Source organism: Eubalaena glacialis, chromosome 11 (assembly GCF_028564815.1).
Source record: "Eubalaena glacialis isolate mEubGla1 chromosome 11, mEubGla1.1.hap2.+ XY, whole genome shotgun sequence".
NCBI lineage: Eukaryota > Metazoa > Chordata > Mammalia > Artiodactyla > Balaenidae > Eubalaena > Eubalaena glacialis.
In genome coordinates this window covers 90,249,398-90,275,257 of record NC_083726.1, presented here as the reverse complement: position 1 = coordinate 90,275,257, position 25,860 = coordinate 90,249,398, and the positions used below count along the sequence as shown (strand labels likewise).

General features: G+C 35.9%; 1 protein-coding gene across 2 annotated transcripts in view; it reads right to left on the bottom strand.

The window, feature by feature from the left end:
• Nucleotides 1-502: 502 nt before the first annotated feature.
• The window catches only part of AMN1 (antagonist of mitotic exit network 1 homolog), a 61,754-nt gene continuing 36,396 nt past the window's right edge, over nt 503-25,860 (bottom strand). For both annotated transcript variants that reach the window (XM_061204849.1, XM_061204848.1), the window contains exons 2-7: nt 25,090-25,222; nt 21,423-21,567; nt 19,101-19,318; nt 18,357-18,413; nt 13,133-13,244; nt 503-1,736 (exon numbers count right to left, since the gene is read on the bottom strand). In XM_061204849.1, coding sequence (XP_061060832.1) covers nt 1,663-1,736; nt 13,133-13,244; nt 18,357-18,413; nt 19,101-19,318; nt 21,423-21,567; nt 25,090-25,206 — 723 coding nt within the window. In that variant the 5' untranslated portion in view covers nt 25,207-25,222 and the 3' untranslated portion in view covers nt 503-1,662. The remainder of the gene's footprint in view (nt 1,737-13,132; nt 13,245-18,356; nt 18,414-19,100; nt 19,319-21,422; nt 21,568-25,089; nt 25,223-25,860) is intronic.

Below are 25,860 nucleotides of genomic sequence, written 5' to 3'. Positions count from 1 at the left end.
TTTATCTTGTGAGGACAGGAGTGATGACTTCCAATCTCTGTACGTGTCACAGACCAGAAGCTTGAAGTATAGGTATTACTTTTATTTATTTTCTTGTCTATTCATTCAACAAGTATTTGGGTGCTTATTATGTACCAGACACTGTTCTAGGTATTGGAGGTACAGTAGTGAAAAAAAGAGAAATAATTTCTGTCTTCATGAAGCTTATATACTAGGGTGGGGAGACAGATAATAAATAAAAGATAAAACAGATGTCAGATGGTGACAGATGAAAAGAGGAAAAACACAGTTTAGAGTGACAGGTAAGGGTGACAGGGATAGGCAGGATAGGGACGGGAGACCCAAATTTTAAACAGAGCGCTGAGAAACAGCTAAGATAACTAGCAGTATGAAAAAAAGATCAAGCTGCCAACTGCTTTAGGATGATAAATCCTTTACAGACTCTAAAAATCTGATACCTTAGGTCTTGAAACTAGTTTCCCCAAAAGCGGAAAAAGCTACTGACTTGGTTAGGTGTTCAATATTAAATCTTACTGAATTTGTCTTTAGAAAAATTTCATAGATGGAACAGGCCTTACCCATTTTACACATATATAACATATGTACCACCTTTGCAGTGGCAATATATGTATCTACGCTATAAACATATCACATTTATAAAGTCGTTAATAGTAAGGACAAGAAGTAGAGTTGAATATGTAAACCCTTCCCTCTAAACATATACAAGAAATCTACCATACCACACTTTCCCTGTTATTCACTACATCACAGTAAAAATAGGAAATCTTTAAGAAAGTCCCACTGAGACAGGCTCATGGTACAGGGAATATGCTGAATTTGGGGGTAGTTTAAGCACAGTATACTTCAGAGAATTTTGTGATTATAGAGAGTAATACATTTCATTTGAAAACTAAGACCTGTGTGTTTATTTCACAATGTGAAACCAGTAGAGCTTCAGGATACAACCTCTGTGATGACATTTCGGGTTTACTCATTCTTACACATTCTTGACTGCAGTTTTTAAGGATGAAAGTTTGTAGATGAATAGCATGTATTTGGGAAAAGTAGCCATACTCAGTAACATTCATATGCTGAATGGCTAAGGTATATGATGTCCTGGATTATGACATTAAACTATTATATTTCTTTGTTTCATTGAAATAATAAATTCTGTGAAGAAGTTACAGGCCTGATGTTCAGCTTTGCTTTTTGGCCAGTGGACATTTAAATAATTTGGAAGGTAGCAGCCAAAAAATGGCTTGGAAGGTAGCAGCCAAAAAATGTCTAGGAAGGTAATTATGCTTTTAGAAATATCTTTACTTAGAATTCTCCTAATGTTTATCCATATTGGTAAATTTCTCTTACAGCAGCTCAAATATCTAGGTAGGAGAAGGAAATTTCCAGGCAAACAGGTAATTTAAAACTTTGCTATTAAGGAAACAAACACAATACCCTCCCCAAATACATCAGAGGGCATGCTAGGATTGTCATTTCAAGAACAATCACTCCTCAAACAAACTTAGAAATAATAGCACTATTAAAATGTTTAAGAGCCTGGTTAACTTCAAAGCATAAATCATATTATTGGAAAGCCAATCTCTAGATCATTGTTTCCTGGGAAAGTAGTATGAAGATCATAGCTTTGATAAGCTTCAATAAGCATCAATATACAGTCCACGTCACTTGCTTTAGTTTGTTTGGGCCTACTAATTGCTCCAAGACTTCTCGTGAATGATCTACAAAAGAAAACAATGACAATATATTAATTCACAGTAATCAAAGATATTGAATGTGTCCTCATGTATAAACTGGGGATGATGATAACTATTATATCTCATAGGGTTATTTAAAGGATTAAATGAGATGATATATAAAGCATACTATAAGCTAAAAATACATTTAATTAGTGGTAACCATCAATATTATTAGCTGCAGTAAACATATCATAGTAATACTTCTAAAAAACAGGTAGTTACTGTTTTCTCTGTAATTTCATCTTAATTTCACCAACCAGAGAGTAATAGGGTTAAAGTTTCTCAGGGTCCTGGCAGGAAGTAGATGACACACTAAACTAGGGTGCTTGAACAGGTTTTAACTATAAAGGAGTGATTAAAGAAAGCATGATTAAAGAAAGCCAACAGGTATGGTAAAACACCTTGGGAAGGGGCAACATGCCCATAAAGGTTAGGGGACAGAGTAGTTACTAGAACAGGACAACTTGACCTATAGTTGAACATTTTTCCATGTCATATAATATTTATAAAACATGATTTTAAATAGATAACTATTACATGAATGCCTTGTAATTTAACCAATCTGTATGACCGGACATTTAGATGGTTTTCAATTATTCACAATATATAGCAGTGATTTTAATATGGTTTACATATCTTTTGCAAAGTCAGTTTTACAATATCTTTTAATGCTTTTAATGCTTTAATGCAAAAATACTGCTAAAATTTTATTACTTTAAAAATTATTCAGGAGTTTAATAAACTTGTTCCATAGATACAACCTATGTTGTATGTATAACGTATCTCTAACCTAGTCTTGGGAAATTTCTAGTTTAGTCGTTCTCAGACTTAAAGATTTCGTAGACCACTAGGAAAAAAAGCAGGCCCAACATATGGTTACTAAGTTTTATTTTAAGTAAAACAAAAATAAGCCAAAACATTAAAGATTTAGTGCAAGAAAGAGAACTAGAGAGTGTTTGGAAACAAGAAGTTATAGTTGTGAAAACAAAGGTTTACTTCAGCAGCTAATTTTTTTAAAAGCAGCTAAAAATATAACAAATGCAGTTTTCATTGTCATAAAAAATATCAGTTATTATAGAGGAAGTCTGTTATTACAGGAGATCTAGATTAAGGACAGATTTCAAATAGGTTGAAAGTAAAAGGATGGATAAAGATATATCATGCAGACAGCAACTGTAACAAAGCTGTAGTGGTTATACTAATAGAAGAGGGAGGAACACTTTCCAACTTATTCTATGAGGACAGTATTACCTTGACACCAAAGCCAGACAAAAACATCACATACACAAAAAACAACAGACCAATATTTCTTATGAATATGTACTCAAAAATCCTCAATAAAACACAAGCGAACCAAATCTAGCAACACAGAAAGGGTTATAGGCCATGATCAACTGGGATTTATCCCAGGAATGCAAGGTTAGTTTAACATCTGGAAATCAATTAATGTAGTACACTGTATTTGTTTCCTCTTGCTGCTGTAACAAATAACCACAACCCTAATGGCTTAAAACAACACAAATTTATTATTGTACAGTTTTGAAGGTCAGAATTTCAAAATGGGTCTTACTGGGCTAAAAGCAGGTATTAGGAGGTTAGCATTCCTTTTGGAGGCTCTAGGGGAGAATCCACCTCCCTGACTCTTCCAGCTTCTAAAGGCCACCACATTCCTTGTATTCCTCCATATTCAAAGTGAGCAACATTGGACAAAGTCTTTCTTATGCTGCCATCTCTATGGTTCTCCTTCTTCTGTCTCCCTCTTCTACTTTTAAAGACCCTTATGATTACATTGGGCCCCCCTGGGTAATCCAGGATAATCTCCCTATTTTAAGGTCAATATACTTGTAGGTTCTGAGCATTAGAACATGGACATCTTTGGGTGGGGGCATTTTTCTGCCTATGGCACCCATATTAATAGAATAAAGGACAAAAACGACATCATCATTTCAATAGACACAGAAAAGGCATTTGATAAAATCCAACATTCATGATAAAAACATTCAACAAACCAGAAACAGAAAGGAACTTCCTCAACCTGATAAAGGGCATTTATGAAAAACCCACCACTAACAACATCCTTAATGGTGAGAGACTAAATATTTTCCCCCTAAGATCAGGAACAAAGATAAGGATTTCTCCTTTTGCCACTTCTATGCAACACTGCACTGGAGGTTCTAGCCATGGAAATGAGGGAAGAAAAAGAAAAGGCATTCATGTTGGAAAGGAAAAAGTAAAACTATTTGTAGTTAGGTAATATGGTACTAAGGAATCCACTAAAAATTAGAACGAATAAATGAGTTCAGCAAGGTTGCAGGGCACAAGACCAATATACAAAAATCAATTTATTTCTACACAATGAACAATCCAAAAATTAAAAGCAGCTCTTTGCCCTTTTCCTGTTTGCCCATTTGTGTTCCCCTCTAACCTTAAAAGAACCTAATTATAGGAATGAGATCACTAAGCAATTGAAACGAACTCCTGACTTATGCTCTCCTGAATGCACACCATGCCTTGTCTAACCTGTTGATTCTTTTCCTAGATAAAAAGAAGTAAGAATGAAGAATTAAGCAGTTAAAAAAATGACTTGCTTTCTACCCCCAACAGCTCCCTTAGCAATCCTGCAGGCAGACCACGCAGGCAAGGTTTTCTTCTCTCTGAAGAAAGAGTCAGCCAGTCTGCACTTAATGGAGAGTGATGCAAAACCCAACCTCATGCGTCAATGATTCAATGAGATTCTTTCCCCCATTTTTCCATTTAAAAACTCTCATGGCTGAGCAGAGTCTTTGGAGTTGGCCTCTGGACACGAGTTTACCATCTCCCCAGATTGCCAGCTTTTCTTTTTCTTTCTTCTTCTTCTTCTTCTTGGTCACACCGTGTGGCTTGCAGGATCTTAGTTCCCCGAGCAGGGATTGAACCGTGGTCCTTGGCAGTGAAAGCACAGAGTCCTAACCACTGGACCGCCAGGGAATTCCCCCGGCTTTTCTGATTAAAGCACCTTTTTTTTTCTTTTTTTAATGGTGATACCTTTTTATTTTTTCTATTATTTATTTATTTTTGGCTGCGTTGGGTCTTTGTTGCTACACGCAGGCTTCCTCTAGTTGCGGTGAGAGGGGGCTACTCTTCCTTGTGGTGTGCGGGCTTTTCATTGAGGTGGCTTCTCTTTGTTGCAGAGCACAGGCTCTAGGTGCATGGGCTTCAGCAGTTGTGGCTCGCGGGCCCTAGAGCACAGGCTCAGTAGTTGTGGCGCACGGGCTTAGGTGCTCCGCGGCATGTGGGATCTTCCCAGACCAGGGCTCGAACCCATGTCCCCTGCATTGGCAGGTGGATTCTTAACCACTGCGCCACCAGGGAGGTCCCAAAGCACCTTTTTTATCTACTGACACTTGCCTCTTGAATTATTGGCATATGAGTGGCAAGCAGCCAAACCTGGTTTCCGTTACAAAATGAAATTAAGAAAATAATTTCATCTACATTACCATCAAAAAGAATAAAATACTTAGGAATACGTTTAACAAAAGAAGTGAAAAACTTATACTCTGAAAACTACAAAACATTGTTGAAAGAAATCAAAGAAGATCTAATAAATGGAAAGATGTCCATGTTCATAGATCAGAAGACTTAGTATTAAGATGGCAGTACTCCCCAAACTGATCTACAGATTCAATGCAATCCCTAGCAAAATCCCAGCAAACTTTTAAAAAAGAAATTGACAAAACGATCCTAATATTTACATAGGAATTCAAGGGACCCAGAAGAGCCAACGCAGTTTTGAAAAAGAACAAAATTGGAAACGTGTACTTCCCGATTTCACTTTAGCTGGTGGTTCTAAGACTATTTTGGCATTTTTACTAGTTATGAATATATTATCAAATATTAAATGTAAATATTTGTTTTCTGACTATATTTGTCACTCTTCTGTAGGAATTTATTATTGCACATAAATAGAAAAACATTTTTCCCTCTAGTTGTGAGCATACAGTATATTTTTATGTAATTTTAAAAACTGGATGCTAGAGGGCAGTATTACATTACTCAAAGTCTCCTCAGGCAGCTTTTCTTTTGCCCATAAAAAGTATAGAGTATTTAGAGCAGTGAGTCAGTAGTAGGAATATTCGATGCCTGTTAAGTTTATTACGCTGTAGGGAGAAACTGTGGGGTCTCTAAGTATTTCATGATCTCTTGCCAGAATACTCTGTAGAAACTGTGGAGGAGGAAAAAGAATTTTCTCTTTACCCTTCTGAGTTCTTGGCTGAGATCCCCTGTGACCAAAGACAGATTAACAAGAGAAAAACAAACAGAAGTTTATCAACAAGTATACTTCATGTATACATGGGAGATACCCAGGAAAAATGAGTAAACTCCCTGAGACGGCCCAAGCCACCACCTTAAATACCATCTTCAGCTAAAGACAAAAGAAAGATTTTGGGGTTGTTGGGAGACCGGTTATGGGAAGTTACCAGGAAAAAGCATAGTAAACAAGGGTAATGAAACCAGGCAGGACCCTCCTGGGTACAAACCCCTCCATGTCTCCCACTTCCTGTCTGCAGAAAAAGCTTTCGTCTCCTAGGCCTTCCCCAAGTTCCAAAGAGCAGACTCAAACAGTTAATGATTAGAGAAGTAGAAAATGTAGAAACAAAGAAAGCAGGCAAGCAAGAAAAGTAATAATAGCTTGAACAATAGAGTCACAGGACTCCTAGTTCCTCCTGAAGGGATAGAGATAACAATCTGACATATCTTTGAGTTGTTCTGCAGAAACTGGGACCCCCCCCCCCACTCCCACCAGGTGAAGGATGTTGACTACATGCTGACCACCAGCACACAGACCCCAGACTGGCTGGAACCAGGAGATTGATGATTAAGATTCCCAGAACATCACCCTGTTATTTCACCACCAACCAATCAGAAAAATGTCCACGAGTTGATCGCACACCCTGTGACCCTCATCCCTAACGTTGCCTTCAAAACCCTTGACTGAGCCATCAGGGAGTTCCAGTCTTTTGAGCATCAGCTGTCCTTTCTCCTTGCTTGCACCCTGCACCACAACCCAGTGTCAGTAGATTGGCTTTGTTGCACGTGGAGCAAGGAGACCTGATTTCGGTTCGGTAACAGTAAGATTCACTATACAGATTTAAGTCAGTGCCTTCTCCACTGAATATGATTCTGATTTAGAGTCACCCTTCCCTTCTTAGTACAGAGAGGGAGACACTTTACAAATGGAGATTTCCTTTATAAATGTAAACTTTCCTAACAAAAGGGTAACTTCTACTGCTTTCAGAGCTCCTCCAGTGTCTGCTGTTTCTCAAGAAAAATTAGCTTAAAATAATCTTTATGCCAAAGAGGCATATTTTGGGCTGGCTTATTCTGCCACTCACCAAAACACAGACTCTCAGGACTGAAAAAGACTCTAAAGGTCGTTTATACCAATCGCACTACTGATGCTTGATGTCGCTCTCCTACTTCCTTCCCTTTTCTACTAACAGTGAAACCACTTGACACCAAAGGCTTAGGAAATTGCTCTACTGGGGAAAGAAGTAGAAACTGTGGATTAGGTGATTCAGGTTTTTACTTCCAGTTCTACTATTAACTATTTCTAAGATTTGGGGCAAGCCACCTAAATTCATTGTATCTCTGTTCCCTTATCTTTAAAACAAGGGAGTTGTGTAGATGACTTCTAAGGAAGCTTTTACCATCTTTCTAAAAATCTCTGACTAATGTAGCTGGAGACCACTTTTTGAAAGAGATTCATTACAGGAGCTTTTGGAGCCCCAAGAAAAAGAAGAAACTATGGGAAATATAAATTAACAAACTAAGTTTTTCAAATGATCAAGGAAAATGTAATTTAGACATTTTTATAGAATACACAGTGAAAAAAGTGAGGCTGGACACATTTTTACAAACAATGATCACGGTTCTAATGCTTCATTACAGTGTATGGCATAAAGAAGTTTCGTCATTCTGGATTAGTAATGGATGAATAAATAATGATAAGGAAAGAGAATAATATAGGATTTAGAAAATAAAATATATGAAATTTAAAAAGTAGTTGTCCTTGAAGCAAGGAATCAGCTTTAATTACAGGGAAACTGAAGCAAACCACTTGGCTCTTTGTGGTAAATCTTGACATATTTATTATCCAGGAATCTAAGTAAAGAACTTGCTTATAAAGTAATCAAGCTGAAACAAATCCTCTGATATCACTAAAATTTGAGTCGATTCAATCAAAGTGGCAGATTTCCTGTTGGGTTTTCCTGCCTTTCAATGTAAACATAAAGACTCTAGTGCTAATTGCTTTATTGCCCTTCTAAAACCTAAACTTAGATGCCTGTGATTACTGTGAAACACATCTAGATAATGATAGAAACTGAAATGCATGTCCACTGTAGGAGATTAACAAAACCGTGTGAGTTGAAATTACTGAAAATCATTGCAGACATAATTGAAATTAAAATAATTTAATACATTTAAAAATTCTTTTCTGCTTCCATAATGTCTATGATTTACAGTATTTTAAATAGCAGCTTAGTTTTTTTGTCTCTTCTGCAGAAATAAAATCAGAGTGCTTCTAACAGTTTCAAGACTTAATTTATAATGTGGAGTTTTGCTTACAGTCTGATTGTAATGTTAAGAAATTTTATAAAAACTTAGAAATACAGTGGAGAAGATAAACCTATTAATTCAGGGAATCTGATGGGTAACTACAGTTGACACTGCCAATTTGGGGGTCAGGTTGCTTTGAGGATAACATAACACTAGAATTGCACAAACATATGATATACGTACATTCTTTTTATAAAATATGTATCGTTATTGTCTTATCTAGTCAGATGTGAGCAATCACATGAATACGTTAAGAGGAAACATAAGGTGTCATGAAAGAAGAAAGAACATTTATTTATCAGGCAAAAAAAAAAAGCATTTGTCTTCTCTGGAAAAAAGAGAAATTAACAAATAAATATAAGGTGAATATATTAGCCCACTTTATTTTCATTCAATGATGGTAGCAAAAATATACAATGGTAGGTGCTGATGGGAAAGCAGGAAGAGTAGAGATGATCTGGGTAGTTGAAAAACTTCAGCTTTTTTTCTCTTTAAGAACCTTTATTGGTAAAAGCCATTGTATGTGAACTCTTATATTATTATCAGATGACCCAATTTTATGACTGACAATTATATGTAAGGAAAAGTTGAGGTCCATAGAAGTTAAGTTATTCAATGTTTTGGAGAGATGGTAGGAGACTAGGGATTGGTGCTCATTTCACTTTATCTTGAGATTTTTGTTTAATCTTAGCACTATTAAACACTATGTCACAATGGACAAATACCATTTCAGTTTCTCACTTTCCTCTTCTGTGAAAGGAGGGATCAAAATAATAATATATGAATTATTCTGTGTTAAAAAATATGTGGGAAATGCTTGGGTGGGGGAACAAAACGTGCCACCCCAAAATGTCTCTCTGGCATGAGGATTATTTCAAGCTGATAACAATCAAGGCCCAAAAGACTCAAGAAGAAATTTTGACCTTCCCCCTTACTGCCTAAAAGAAGTATAGATCAAGTTATCGCCAGAGGTTGTCTGCAAAGAATATGGGCTAGGTGTGGTGGTGGGAACTCAGCAGGGCCTAGAGATGAGAGTACCTTTATGGCACAATTGCTCTGCATGGCCGAACAAATATTTGTTTACCAAACATTTGCTTTTTCATCTTTCATGTGAATTGCCTTCCTCCTCTTTGAAGTCCCAAACCTCTACCCCCAACATCCTCTTTAGCTGCTGAAAATGTTATTTAAGGTGAGGGTTTCAGCCATTTTGGTGAGTTACTCAGTTCTCCTGGGTCTCTTCCATGTATACATGTTATTAAACTTTGTTTGATTTTTGCCTCTTAATCTGCCTCCTATCAATTTAATTCTTAGACCAGCCGGAAGAACCTAAAAGGGTAGAGGAAAACGTCTAACTTCCTAGCACTTAGATAAAAAAAGTTAAGTTTCTTAGCAATAGTATTTCTCAGAGCCTTTGAGAAATTAATATTCATTATAGTGGTATGTTGCATTTCCCAAACATTTGGACATATAAACATATTTTGTTTTATGCTTTATCCCTTGATGTCTTCTAGAACACCATACCATATTAGAACACCATACCATATAACTGTAGTTAGTGAGATCAAGGTATTGTGGGGCAGATCAAGGAAAAAGATACGACCACAAGGTGGCAGTAGCACACAACAAGCTTTAATTGGGCAGCACTTTGATAGGTTTGCATGGAAGGGGAGTCCCTCACAACAGAAGAACTTCCACTTACACAGAAAGGGAGTAAGGTAAGGGAATTCCCAGAAGACTGAGCTGAGGAGGGGGGTTATGTAGCTGTTGCTCAGCAGCAAGATAGTTGGTAAATTCAGTATTCTGAGCCATTATGTGAGTGGGGAAAGATTTAGTGGGATTAAGCTTTCCTAGGATCTATAATCATACCAGGTAGGCATTTCTCTTGAATTCACCAACTGATAATACATCTTTGGTTTCCAGTGATCTCAGTAATTATATAATTTATCTCAAAAGTCTTCTGCTTTAAAAATCAGACTAATCACTGTAACATATCTTCCAGACTTCAAAATTCATATCTGTTAGTCATTTCTATATTGATACAGGCACCTTTAAGCATTTTATTATTGGCCTTGTTGTACTCAAATTTTAAGTTTTTGGTTGTACCTTCTAAAGATTTCATTACCTATAGGGTCTTTGATGATTGCTTTAAGCAGTTTGCCTAAGGATAAGTTTTTCTGGTTGACTGTGTGTATAGTTTGTCTTCACTTCTATTAAAAGTAGAGGGCAAATGCCAAATTAACTATTTCCAAATTGTAACCAGAAAGATAATCAAGATAAAATTAGCAAAGGCTGAGTTTATAACATGTTATGTAGCCAAGTTATCCTGAGACAAGTATAACAGAACATTAAAACATTAACTATTTCAGCTAAGGTTCCAGGACTAGAGGTACCAGCTACTCTCTCATTCCAAAATGAGACACCGGACCACTTGTACATGACTTGCAAATGCCTGGCTGAAAACTCATTTTGGAATCCATGGTGCCTCATCCATTCAAAGATATAAAAGTGTTAAAGTGGGAAGTGATGGAAAACTGGAAATTGAAGAAAGGATTTCTTTGAAGACAGTTATGATTCGAGTTGTAGAAAGAGGGTTGCAGGTGCTTGCTCTTGCCTTCAAGCCTAGTGAGAGGGGGCTCTAAGGAGATCAGTTGGAGAATCTGATTTGTCCCTTGGCGCTTGGGAGACACATTACACTAATATCAGACCTAAGAAAACTAAAAAGCAAAAGGCTATGGTAAGAGTCCATGTGGCTAAAGAGAGAACTGAAGTTGGGAAATACCTGCACTCTTACTGTCTAAAGTATTGTGTTTCCTGTGGACAGATGTGGGCTGGCATGGGTTGCCTTGTAGTTTGCTCATGAAAGCAACTTGGATGGTCTAGGAAACCTCAACAGAAAGAGACTGAAGGTGTACTGCCAGCTGCCTGGGCGCAGAGGAAGAAAATGCTAGCTACTAGCCAGAAGAGACACATTTGCTTGAATCAAGAGAACTGTAGATATAGGAGATATATGCAGTGATGAGGCGAGTGGCGGAAAGTGGACCCTGAAGAAGATCCAAAGTGCCCCACTTCTGAGAGAGTACGGATCGGGATCAGCTCACCCGCAGAGCCCTCAGTGCTGCCACTAGATCACAGAGGTAGTAGTCAAGTTAGACTTTTCTTTCCCTTCCCTTCTGCTCACTGCAGTCCCACCCTGTACTGACACTGGTGGGGTCAGAAACCATGGTGGGCCAGCTGGGAAAGGGGGAAGAGAAGCGCGAAGTGGTAAAACAGAGAAACTAACAGCGTCCCCTTACCCACAGCAGCCTTTCCACCTACAGCAAACTTGAGCTGACTGGAGGAGCAAAAAGCTTTAATCTGAACTTGTTTGGAGTATTACATGGGTCTAAGACGTTTTAATTACTGAAATGAGAGGGTTTCGGTGATATGAAATGACCAGACTTTTAACTGTCTGAGAATGATAAGAAAAGTCAGTGGCACATGTAGGAGATTTTCATTTGGCTTTGGGAAAAATTAGGCCCTTTAGAGCAAAACTGTAATTAAAATAGTGTAAGGAAAATGGAGTCATTTTATGAGTACCACTTTCTTGTTCAGTGTATTGATTAAATGTACATATAGCTCAGTGAGTAGATTTACATACTTTTAGTTGGTATTCTGAAAAGACCTATTATCAAAAATTGCTGTTATTACATTTCACATATTGTGGTCTCCTCTACCTTACAATAATAGCTTACTTGTTAGAATATAATTTTCTGCCTTGTTTGATGACCAGAGAGCCTCTGCCTGCCTTCTCATAACCCCCAGAATAGTGTTCACATGTACCAATTCCCTGTACTCAGTCACATGAATTTTTCTGGTTCTAAATTATTTTCTTAAAATTATGATTACTAATTTTTAATAGGTAAAATCATTCACATGATACAAAATTCAAAAGGACAAACGGGTATATGGTGAAAGCTTTTTCCTAGTCTTGTTTCTCCACAACCTTCCCTAGAGGTACCCACTGGTAACAGTTTCTAACGTCACTCTTGGCTTTAGTGTTCTGAGAAATGTCCGCCTAAAATAAGATTTAGTCTTCATTATAGATGTCACTGATAACCAAATATAACCCATTACAGGCTTAGTTTAGATTGGCAGTCTAAACACAAGAAAAACCAGAAGATGTCAAAAGGACTTCTAGGATAGTAACTATTAGACTGTAATTAGGAAAATGAGCTGGAAGGGCTGGGCATAAGTACTGACTCACACGTAAGATCCTGGTTATATTGTGGTATGGGACCCACTGTAGGGGTGATGTGAAAGGGGTATCATGGCTCTTATACAAGCCAAAAGGGCTGTGACTACTTTAGTGAAGTACCACATTAGCCAAATGATTCTGAATCTCAATGGCTACAGCTTGATGAGATTACAGTTAACAGGTCATTTAGCATATTTGAAAGATGTAATATTATAAACTTGACTTCATAAAGCATAATGTTTAATATCATGACCACTACCACTGCCACCATCATCATCCTCAAGGCGGTTAACATTTAGTGAGCATTTGCCATCACCACCATCACCATCATCATGACTTAACATTTACTGAGCCCTCACTATGTGCTAAGCACCATATGAAGTGTTGTCAGATAATCATCATGACCAAGTTTATGAAGTAGATACTGTCATTATACGCACTTAATGTGAGGAAACTGAATAATGGAATGGGTTAAGTAATTTACTCAAGGTCACACGGTTATTAAAAGGTGAAACCAAGATTTGAACCCAAGCAGCCTCATACTAACCTGTTACCAGGGGGCATCCATGGAAGAGTAATATACATATCTGAGGACAGCAAGTAAGGACAGCTTCTACAGCCTCATCAGTCAGATTCACACAATATCCCATATGAATCTCCTATTTAAAAATAAAGAAAGTATAATCAAAAGAAAAAATAGGACAATAATAACAGTGTGAAAAAGCTTGGGAAATACTGTACTCTGATAACAAAAAACCCAAATATCTACTTGCAAGAAAAACTCTATAGAAAGGACCAGTGAAAGTCTGTAGTAATTTGGAAGGTATAGCAGCTTTAAGAGTTAAATGCCCAACCACTTTATAAGGCAATTTGGCAGTATCTATTAAAACTGACAATAAGTATCCCCCAGAACCCAGCAATTCCAACTGCAGATGTCCACTATATAGAGAGAAACTTTTGTACATGTGCGTAAGGAAACAACTTATAAATATGCCAATTGCAATATTATCTGTAATAGTAAAGAAGTGGAGACTGGGTAAATAAATGGTGGTCCATTAATATATTGTAGTAAGAGAAAACAGTTACAATGAAAAATATCTATTTGTATTAATAGACATAAATCTTAAACATAATGTTAGTTCAGACACTTTAGAAAACAGTATGGCAGCATCTTATAAAGCTAAACATGTACTCAACTATATGACCCAGCAATTTCATTCTAGGTATTTACCCCCCCCCCCAAATGAAACCATATGTCTACACAAAGACTTGTATGCAAATGTACATAGCAGTATTTATAACAGCCCAAAATTGGAACAACCTGAATGTCCATCAAATGGTGAATGTATGAACAAACTGTGTCATATTCCAGACTATGGAATACTACTCAGCAAAAAAAAGGAATGAAATATTAACACGTGCAACAACATGGGTGAATCTCAAAAACATTATGCCAAGTGAAAGAAGTAAAAGAAAAAAGTAAAAAACCAAAAGACAATTTACTGCATGATTCCATTCATATAAAAGTATGGAAAAGGCAAAACTATACTGACAAAATCAGTGGTTGCTTGGGAGAGGGCCACAGCAGGGCACTGACTGCAAAGGGATGGGAGAAAACCTCTTAGGGTGATGGAAATATTCTATACTTAACTGTGGTTGTGGTTACAAGGCTGTATAACAATTACCAAAATTCACCACACTGTACACTTAAAATAGGTGAGTTTTACTGTATGTAAATTAAACCTCAATAAAGCTTGAAAAAATTTTAAAACATAATTTTGAATAAAAAAGCAAATTGTAAAACAACACACACACTATGAAACTATTATGGACTATTTAAAAACATATAAAACAATACAATATCTTATTTATGGATATATATATATACACACACACACATATGCATAGAGAGAGAGATGAAGTATCCAAATATGCAAGGAAAGATACACAGAAGAGTGGTTACCTCTGAAGGAAGAAAGGGGGAATAAATGAGGGGAGGGAGCTTTAGATATAACATATAATAATTTTTTAAAAAAGAACTGGAACAAATGTAGAAAATGTTAAAATTCAAGTGGTTGGTCCACAGGTCTCTGTTATATTACTTTCTATACTTTTTCATATATTTGAAACATTATCTATCTTTTGTTTAATGTTCTAATTCAGAACCCTTTTGCATTGCTGGTGAGAATGTAAAAGGGTACAGTTGCTACGGAAACAGTATGGCAGTTTCTCAAACAATTATACATAGAATTAGCATATGATCTAGCTATTTCACTTCTAGGGATATACCCAAAAGAATTGAAAGCAGGGACCCAAACAGATATCTGTACACCTATGTTCATAGCAGCAGTATTCACAATGGCCAAAAGGTGGAAACGTATCAATGGATGAATGGGTTAAAAAAAAATGTGATTATAATGGGCAAATTCATAAAGACAGAAGATAGAACAGAGGTTGCCAGAGGCTGAGGGAGAAGATAATGGGGAGTTATTGTTTAAAGGGTAAAGAGTTTCAATTTGGGATGATGAAAAAGTTCTGGAGATAGTTAATGGTGATGGCTGCACAATGATGTGAATGTACTTAATTCCACTGAATTGTACACTAAAAATGGTTAAAATAGCAATTTTTATGTATATTTGCCCACATTAAAAAAATTTAACAATTCTGGAAATAAGATTCATGTGGTAATTGATATGTATACTTATGGTAGTATCAACTTTTCAGGAGAAAAGAAATACTATGTTGGTGTACATATTATAATTAATCATATCTTAGAAATAAAGGAAACTTGAATATATTGAAAACTCATAAAAATTGAGGCAGAAAGCATTGTATATTATACATTGGCAAAGGCATCCTATGATACGAATTGGCAAAGGCTACAGACAATGAAATACAACTGAGAACAACAGATGGAAGGAACAGTGTTCAAGTCAGGTTTCATTTAAAATATATTAAGGCATTAAAAAAAAGAAAATATTCAACTCTGGCAAATTGGGGTCCTAGCAAAAACTGTGAATTCACAACATAACCTTTATGGGAAACAATCTAGCAATATGGATTTGGGACCATTAAAAAAAGGATTCATACCTATTGATCCACTTGTTTCATTTTGGAGAGTTCATTATAGCAATGGAAGAAAAAAGTGATATGTCCCAACATATGAATATTTCCAGTAGCTAAAAGCTGTAAATAATCTGAATTACCAACATTAGAAAAATGATTAAAGGAAAGTGATACATAACATGGACAGATTTTGTTCTCTGATATGCCAGTACCTAGAACATAGCAGATACTCAATAAATATTTGTTTAATAAATGAATAATTTTATACAGCAAATTAAACTTTTAATCATGAAGACTACAGAAAACTATAAAATGACTGTAATATGAAGTTAGAATATGATAACATTTATTAGGTGCTACCATATGTCTGGAACTGCAGTCAAACCTGGGGATAAAATGATGACAAAGTGATGAACAAAATGGTCCATGCTCACTGAGAACTCAGATCAACAGAGATTTCAGAGGCAATCCTGACATTCAACAAATGCTGTAGCATACGTTTGTACTAAATGTCAATCTTGAGGAGAGGTCCTTAGACTTTTAATCAAATTTATTTTCAAATTATAAACTATTTAGCAACATTGGTAATTTAATTTTCCAGAATTGAACAAATTAAAAGCAGTAGATTAAAACAGGGTATCTTATAAATAGCAGGCATACATGTTACCCAAAACAGAAGAACCAGTTAAAAAGATGAAGACATTTGTATTTCAGTTTCAGTCAGAAATTGTGGTCAGAAAGATGCTCTGAGCCAAAGGTTAAAATATATTCCTTTAAGGAAGGAATTAAGTTCTAACAAATTTCAGAAAGATTTCCATTAAAATATTTTGGCACTTACAGAAATAAGCTTTGGAAAACTGAAAAAGTGAAAAATTCAATGACACTACAATGACCAGCACATTGGTTACTGGATTTTTTCCTAAGTCTGCTTAGGTTGGTGCTCCTAATTTTATAAAGCTGAAGTAAATATGTAGGTATATTTCCTACCACTGCATGACAACTAATTTCCTGGTGGTTTTACTAGGAAGTGATAAACTAGGTTAACTGTTTGAGAACTTTGTTAAAAATAATGGTGACCAACACACCATTGTAAAGCAACTATACTCCAATAAAGATGTTAAAAAAAAAATGATGGCGATTATAGGATAATGTAAAAATTGAATAACCTAATGAATATAAGGCAGTAGCATGGAGGCCAGAATGTAGTAAGTGCTCAACAAATGTTAGTATTTAAAACAGTAAAAATTAGGGCAGTTATTGTCCCTACAGTTAGAATGCAATTTGGAATTTGGAACTTCATATTTTAAAGAAAGGAATTTCTTAATTAAAAGATTTGTAAAAATATATATGCTATTTTATATACACACATACACATACATACATACATACAAGCAGGATGCAAATATATAAATATCACCAAAAAAATTCTTTGAGCATTAAATCAAGCAGAAATATTTTGGCAAAAACATGGCACCACCATTCTATTATAATAGTGATTACTAACTTTTATAATTCATTTATAGCCAGCTTACTTCCAAAAAGGATTTGATGTGACTTATTGTTGAAAAGCACAGCTATATTAATTATGAGTAAAAACAAAATAAAACACTGTAAACTGAAAAAGGAAAAAAACAAAATCTTGGGACAAAAGGCTTCTTAATATTTAGAAATAGGTTACAGGTGTCACATCAGTCATTGAATACAAAGGCCGAACACTAATTTAAGATCTTTTTAAACAGCTGCACAATGTGGCTTCTGGAGAGGAAAAACCTTTTCTCTATCCTCTTATGTTTGTCTTTGGAAGCCTTCGAATTAAACTGACAATAAGATTAGCAAGAGAAAAGACAAAGTTTATTCACAAGTTCACAAAGAAAGTGGCTCAAAGAAATGGCTAGAATTTAGAGTTTATATACCATCTTACTAGGGGAAGGGGAGGGGGAGAAAGGATACTCATAGAAAAACAGGTGACTTTTTAGGGAAGACAAAATGACCTTTAGGAGACTAGATGGGACTTAACGATAATCTTGTGACAATGTTTATTTAATGCAATTTCTCATCTGACTTCCCCATGTATGTATGGGAAGTCTACCTTAAAGGGGGTTTGAGGCAGTTGAATTGTTTTGGAAGGGTCTGCTTTTAGGCAGATGAGGGAAGGTGGGGTTTAAGACAAAGTCTTTTTTTTTTTTTTTTTAACCCTTGTTGTTTCTCAGACATCTTCAGATCAAAATAATTTTTATGCCACAGTGGTATATTCTGGATCCCTTCATGGATTGAGAAAAAGATGATGGCAAGAGAATAAATACGATGTCAAGAAAAATACACTGGCAAGAGAATAAGTAGTCCTGGTAAAAATATCAGTCAGACATGAAAATTCTAAAGAATGTCATTTTACATTGATAAATTTTCAGTATTTTCATCCATAATAAGACTATCTTTGAATGTATTAGAAGCTAAAATTTCTGGAGAATAATAACTTTTATTGGAAGTAAAATGGGTTTTATCATAAAGCAAACTTTATCTCCTAACTTTAACCAGTTTTTCTTCACTCTGGGAATAAAGAGGTGGAGGCAAAAAAAAAAAAAAAAAAAGTCCATGGAAATACCTAATTGAGAATAAGGCACTGGTTGTCTTCTAGGTTTAAAAAAAATTTCTGAGGATAATATGAATTCAGGTAATCATCATCTTTACAGATATTTTAAAATTACCTCTAATTTCTTGGCACAAGGTCCACGAACAAGCGCAACCACACCGCTGTCAGATACCTGAGCAAAGGAAAAAAGGAACATAGCACGTAAATGGAGATGATGGAAGCAAACTTTTATAAAAATTATTAATTATTTAGATATAGTTTTATTTCCTCCCGTTTGGCAAACGTGTCTTAGCCACACATAACTTCCACCCTTACTGAAAATAATTGAGGGGGGTGTGCCAAATTATACTGCAATTATTTAACTACCAAAGCATGAAGCCAACAATTTTAGTGGACTTCCCTGGTGGCGCGGTGGTTAAGAATCCACCTGCCAATGCAGGGGACATGAGTTCGAGCCCTGGTCTGGGAAGATCCCACATGTTGTGGAGCAACTGAGCCCGTGTGCCACAACTACTGAGCCTGCGTTCTAGAGGCCGTGAGCCACAACTACTGAAGCCCACACACCACAACTAGTGAAGCCCGTGACCTTAGAGCCCGTGCTCCACAACAAGAGAAGCCACCGCAATGAGAAGCCTGTGCACCGCAATGAAGAGTAGCCCCCACTCTCCGCAACTAGAGAAAGCCCGCGCGCAGCAACGAAGACTCCACGCAGCCAAAAATAAATAAATAAATACATAAATAAACAAATAAATAAAAAAAAATTTTAGCAACAACAAAAAGAATTATGTTCTGATGAGTTATGGAAATACTCTGGGCAAATACATACAGTCTCTACATTTCAAGTCTGTATTTCATTTACCTGAGTAGCTGAAAAATCAACACACTGCAAAAATGGGCAGTTTTCTCCTAATGCCTGCAAGGACACATCAGTAATACCTAAGCAGCCACCTAAATCAATGATCTTTAGCAGCCGGCAATTGAGTGCAAGAGCAAGGACTCCTTCATCAGTGAGATTGCAGCATCTTTTCAAAGAAGCTTCGTGCAGGTAAGAACAAGATGAAGCCACAGCTTTTATTCCTGAGGGAAAACATAATTCTGTATCAATGAGCTATATATGTTTATATATGAGAAATGTGACTGATTTTCATTTCAGCAATCACCACTACTGATACATCCAAGTGCATGTTAGCCTTTTTCAAAGTAGTGCATGTGGGGATATACTTTATTTCCAGTGATGTTGTCATTATTTAAAACTCTTTTGGAATGTTTCAAGAATTCTCTACATAATCTGTAGTATATTCTTCAGAATCTCTGCAATTAATGACAAGACTTTTTTGTTTATGATTAGACTTGCTTTTAGGAAATAGCCAAAAGTCATTCAGAACCAAAATAGGTAATTAAATAGTAGATGATTCTCCTTTTTGTTAAAAGTTTTAAATAAAGTTAATTTTCTCGTGGACTCTGAAATCAAAAGTTAAATGGCCCAAATGTCTTAAGTAATAGTTTTCATGCTTATCCTTAGGAATCATACCTGTATCTCTTTGTTCTCTCTTCCCTCTGATTCTGCCCTTTGCTACCACCATGCTCCTTCTTTGTTAGCCTGGACCAATCTTACATTTTATCAAGGGTCAAGAAAAGAGAAGCCCTTAAATCCAATTCAACTGATGTAAAAGCACTTTGGTGACAGGTACGTGATAATGTGCCACATAAATAGAAATGTACTTCAGGAATCCTGGGCCCTTCACTCATGAACAAACATTATAGCACTGTTAAAAGACACTTTCATGGGCAAAATACACAAAAGGGAAGATGGTAAATTCGTGTGTAGGTCATTTTTATTGTTTTCCATATCTTAAGAAAGAACTCTTATTTTATTCATTAGTGTCCAGCATGAAAGTTCTTTTTAGTGAATCAATTTATTTGTGTGAACATTTTAAAACTTATGCTTCTTTGCAGTATTATGAATATCCTAACTTGCTAACCAAGCTGATTGTAAAATAGAGCCAACTATCCACAAGATTTTTCAGAAACCTATGTAGCCAAATAACTCCTTCTTTCTTATACTGAAGAAAAAGATAAAAATCCTGTATTGAAAAAAAATCCATTAATTCATGTAACAGTCACACTGAAAAATGCAGTTTGTCTGGCTATAAAAAACTGTAACTGGACAAGGCCGGTACCAAGTTCTGCTGCTTGCTGCTCGAAAGGCCAATACTCCAGAGACAAGTGTTGGTGGAAAAGGAAAAGTTTGCTTTATTCAGGAGACCAGCAACCTGGGAAGCTGGTGGACTACTGTCCTAAGACCATCTCCAAGTTGCCGGTTGGGAGACAAAGGTTTTATAGGCAGTGTGAGGGAGGGAGCTGCAGGGTACATGAGCAGTTTGTACACAATTTTCAGATTGGTTGGCATCAAGGTGAAGTTTCAAGCAACACCAATCTTCTGGTTTCAACCAGTCTGGGGTCTATGTGCTGATGGTCAGCAGTTTTCATCTCGTGGGGGTATGCTTCCTGTAAAAACAACTTAGGAGTGTGTGTTAGACCTTTATATCTTTCAGGGAACTGGGAGCTTTGTGATTTTGCTATGTGACTGGCTTATACTGTAAATTGTTGCCATCTTCCGGGCCCATGTCCTTGAAGTTAGTATCTGGAATTAAGCAAGCAGGATTAGTTCTTTCCTAGTCAATCAGTCATTGTCTAAAATAGTTTTATGGCAGCAGAAGTGGAAAATATATGATTAGTTTTGTGCTGTTCAAAATGGGGCAGCTTATGCTCTGGCTACAAAACTATGCATTGAACAGGCTGATAGGAGAGTGCCTAGTAAATTTAATCTGATGATGATTTAACTTTCTGTTGTAATATTACAAGAAAGCCTTAACAAAGTATGAACTGGTCATTTCTTGTTTTACTATACTAGGCAAAATATTTAAAATATAGAGGTATCTATCCATGTTTATTTTAAATATGTTTAAACTTCAAGGTAGTGACTTAGTGTATTTCCCAACTTTCAGCACTGATTATAAGCAAGAATTCTAATTCGGATTCTTTAGCTTAGTTTGAATATTTTATTGATAAATATAGTTCCTATTTCTTTGACATCTTTATACTCTCTTTTAACATATTTTCCCCTTCTCTGCTCCAAAATTATGCCAGATGGTGAACAGTACTCAACCAATAAACATACCTTTTGAAGTTATGGAAATTCTGTTTTCTTTTGAGGAATTTAAAATTAATTTCTTCAATTTTCTGCAGTTACATAGGTGCAGGAGAGCAGTATCTGAAATATCACAGCTTCGTAGATCTAGAGTTTGCACTTCAGGATGTAAAATCTATAATAAATACATGATTTTGAGAAATTACTATTTCCTATAAATATAAATGTTTATTCCATATTCAGTGTTTTGATGGTCATAACAGAAAAACAGCAGGTGGAAAATACAGTAAAGAATACAGAAACATATCTGTGTGAAGACAGATACATAAAGCAGGAAAAAACCAACCTACTTCCAACTGGAGGTGCAGCTTCTAGTGTCCCCAAAGTCTTACTGGGACACAGAGCACTGTTGAGACAGCTGGTACAGAGTAAGGACCCACTAGAGCTGCAAGCAGAACCAAGGTGGTGGGGGGAGCTTATCCTCTTCCAGTGGTTCCTATTATTAGAGTCTAGCTATGTGTCTCTTTGCTCAGCAAGTACGAGTCTTTAAGCACTTATATACCAAATGCTTATCTAGAATATTTACCTCCTTCATTTTTATTTTTGGGAGCTTGTACAAACAAACCCAGTATTACTGAATGTTTACTTGAGGGCAACAAATAGCAGATCAATTTCAAAGCATTCTGAGCTCTTTTTCTGGGGGTATTTTCCTTCTCTTTTGCTTTATTTTTATGAAAATAGAAATGGCTTATACTTTTCTGAACATGAAAGTAATGTACTGTTATTGTAAAACATTCAGACAGCACAGAAAAATTATAGAAATGATACAAATAACTATTTCTATTTATTGAGCACTTACCAGGAAGGGTACTAAGTGTGTTATATAAAATATGTCATTTAATATTCTCTCTCTCTCTCTTTCTCTCTCTCTTACATACACATATACATACACACACACCACCCTAAGAGACTGGTCATTGCTATTTTATAAAAGAGGAAATTGAGGCACCCAGAGCTTAAGTAGCAACACAAAGTACACAGCTAAAAAAGGAGCAGAGCTAGGATCGGAAGCCAGGTCTTCCTAATTCCGAAGGCCATGCGTTTAACTAGTTATAGCTAAAATTACCCATAATATCAACACCCAGTGACAAACATAATATTAGTTTTGATGTTTTTTGAGTTTTTAAAAAAAATTTGAAGAAAAATGGGATCAGATCACATATATTTATAAATGGGCACTTTTTATAAAAATAATTAATTGTGGTTGCATACTATTTTATTTTATGCATGCACCGTAACTTATTAAATGCATCCTACACTGGCAAACACTTAAGTTGAACATTCAGACTGATTTTAAGAGGCAATATAGTACCGTGTATAAGAGCATGCACTCTGGAGGCAGGCTGCCTGAGTTCCAACCCTGTGATTGTAGTCAAGCTCTGCTTTCTTTTTGTGCCTCACCATCCTCATTAAGATGAGGATAATATTTGTGAGAAATAAAGGTGCCTTGCTTATAATATATGCTATATATAACTGTTAGCTATTTTATTATTATGAAAATGTTATGGTGAGCATTCTTGCGTGCTTTTTAAATTATTATTTTCTTGAGATTAACACCAGTAAATGGTAATTATGTGAGGTGATGGAGATGTTAACTAACCTACCGTGGTAACCATTTCACAATATCTAAGTGTATCAAGTCATTACGTGTGTTGTACACCTTAAACTTACACCAGGTTATATGTCACTTATATCTCAATAAAGCTGGAAAAAAATAACAGAAGTGAAATTTTTGAGTCAATGGTAAGCAAATTTTTAGGACTTTTGATAGAATGCCAAACTGTCCTCCTAAAAGGTTTTTTTAAATCAATTTACACTCTCACAGCAGGGGATAAAAGTGATTGCTCCCCACACTATTGCCAGACCAGGTATTACTATTTTTTAAGTCTCTGCTAAACTGAAAGACAAACTGTGACTTTGATTACTAACAAGGTTAAATATCCTTTTACGTATTATTGGTGATTTATATTTTTTCCTTGGAGTATTTCCTGATTCTTCTGTTTTATTATTTGTTTGTTTTGATTTTTCTTAGTGGTTTGCAGGCATGTCTTACATTGGCAAGATAAAAAAGAAAATAGAATTTCATACATATTGCAAATATTTTTCCTAGTTTGTTACTTTATTTTTTTCTTCTTGCCATAAAGAAGTTTATATTTTTATATATTTAAATCTATCAATCTTTTTCTTCTTGTTTTCTAACTTGGTGTCATGTTTAAAAAGGCCTTCTCCACCCAGAGACTATAAAAAGATTTAGTAAATTTTTCAAAAAAAGCCATCCCAGATGTGTGTAACTTTTAAAAAAATGTTAGATCTGGTCTTTTAAATAATTTCATAAACAGGACTTTCATAAGGATGGGGATTAGACGGAAACACCAAGGGAAATAATGCTTTTGATTTTTCTATCTCATTTACTCCCTTAGCCCTTTTTTATTCAGGTAAAATTAGGTTTAAATGAATGTTCAGGATTGTCATAAAACAAAAATTTAAGTCACTGAAATACAGGTTAAAGGGATGTGGGGAAGTGAAGAAAACCACGTTTTCTGTAGCGTCATAATGTTTCATCTGTGAGCCACACAGACATTATATACATCCACAGAACCATCAACAATAAGAACTGGATTCTACCTCCAAAGAGCAAAGCAGACTACAACACTAAAATGTCTGTGTTCAAATGCAAGCTATCAGGAAGAAAATAAAGCATTAAAGGCACATCAGGTTAACGTAGAGGAAACACTATGGCACACTGAAGCATAATTCCAATGTGAAGTCACCACTGTAGACATATGGGGAGTGCTACCATCAGAGCTTGCTTCCTTTTGATCCCAGGCTTTGGGCAGAATATGTAGTAAAGTCAGCAATAAGTAGTTCCAGTCTCTGTAGGCAGTGAGTGATGATAGCTGCAAACCCATTTTATAGTTAAGACAACTGTGGTTCAATGTCAGAAGGAGTAGCATGGCTGGAATTTTAATTCAGGTTGGAGGCCTTTACTATACTTATTCCCTTACAGAATAGTTAATTTTAGCTTAGTTAGCGAAGGGGAATAAGTATAAATTAGCTGGAGTGAGGTACCCAAGAAGATTGAGAAGAATTTAGAAGAGTGATTTTTAACTGACTGCTAACCATGAATGGACAAAATCAATAGGCTACGATCATTTTTTAAATGGAATAAGACGTACTAGAATAAAATAGAAAATATCCAAGTGTACTGTACAGAGTACTGTTACACATAGGTGTGGCTTGTGCGCTAGCGTCACAATGTAACATATTTATTTCTTACTGTGGGTCTTGTTTTTTGTCGTTTGTTTATTCACCCTGAATTTTAATTTTTTTCCAGCTTTATTAAGGTGTACTCAATCAAAAAGTTTAAACTTCTTGAAAATATGGAGTTCATGGATGCTGGTACCATGAAGACAAGAGAAACACCTGAAAGAATAGTGGGAGAAGATTTTTTAGAAACTATTACACATGGACATTCTGGTTATCTGGAGAAAAAAAGAACCCCAACACTTTATTATATTTTAAAATTATTACTAATCATACTATAAACCACTGTTCCAAAAATCTGAAACCACAGCTAAACAGTAAAATATAATAGCCTGCTTTACAGGCTATACATGCTCTTTGTATATGTTCTTACCTCACTTATATTTGAATCTGTTATCTGTCCCTGCACGCTCATTATTTTGATCAGTCTATCTTTTATATTGGGTGGCAAAGGCTTGATGTCTGTGATGTATCTAGAAATATTCTTCATGAAGCACCAAAGGCATCTGAAATACAAATACAATATAGTAAATTACACTGTACAGGTACTGATTCCTAATATTTTTTTTTTTAAATAGATTTTTATTGGAGAATAATTGCTTCACAATACTGTGTTAGTTTCTGTTATACACCAAAGTGAATCAGCCATATGCATACATATATCCCCATATCCCCTCCCTCTTGAGCCTCCCTCCCATCCTCCCTATCCCACCCCTCTAGGTCATCGCAAAGCACCAAGCTGATCTCCCTGTGCTATGCTGCTGCTTCCCACTAGCTAACTGTTTTACATTTGGTAGTGTATATATGTCGATGCTACTCTCACTTCATCCCAGCTTCCCCCTCCCATCCTGTGTCCTCAAGTCCACTCTCTATGTCTACATCTTTATTCCTGCCCTGCAACTAGGTTCATCAGTACCATTTTTTTTTTTTTTAGATTCCATATGTATGTGTTAGCATATGGTATCTGTTTTTCTCTTTCTGACTGACTTCACTCTGTATGACAGACTCTAGGTCCATCCACCCCACTACAAATAACTCAATTTCGTTTCTTTTCATGGCTGAGTAATATTCCATTGTGTATATGTGCCACATCTTCTTTATCCATTCATCTGTCAATGGACATTTAGGTTGGTTCCATGTCCTG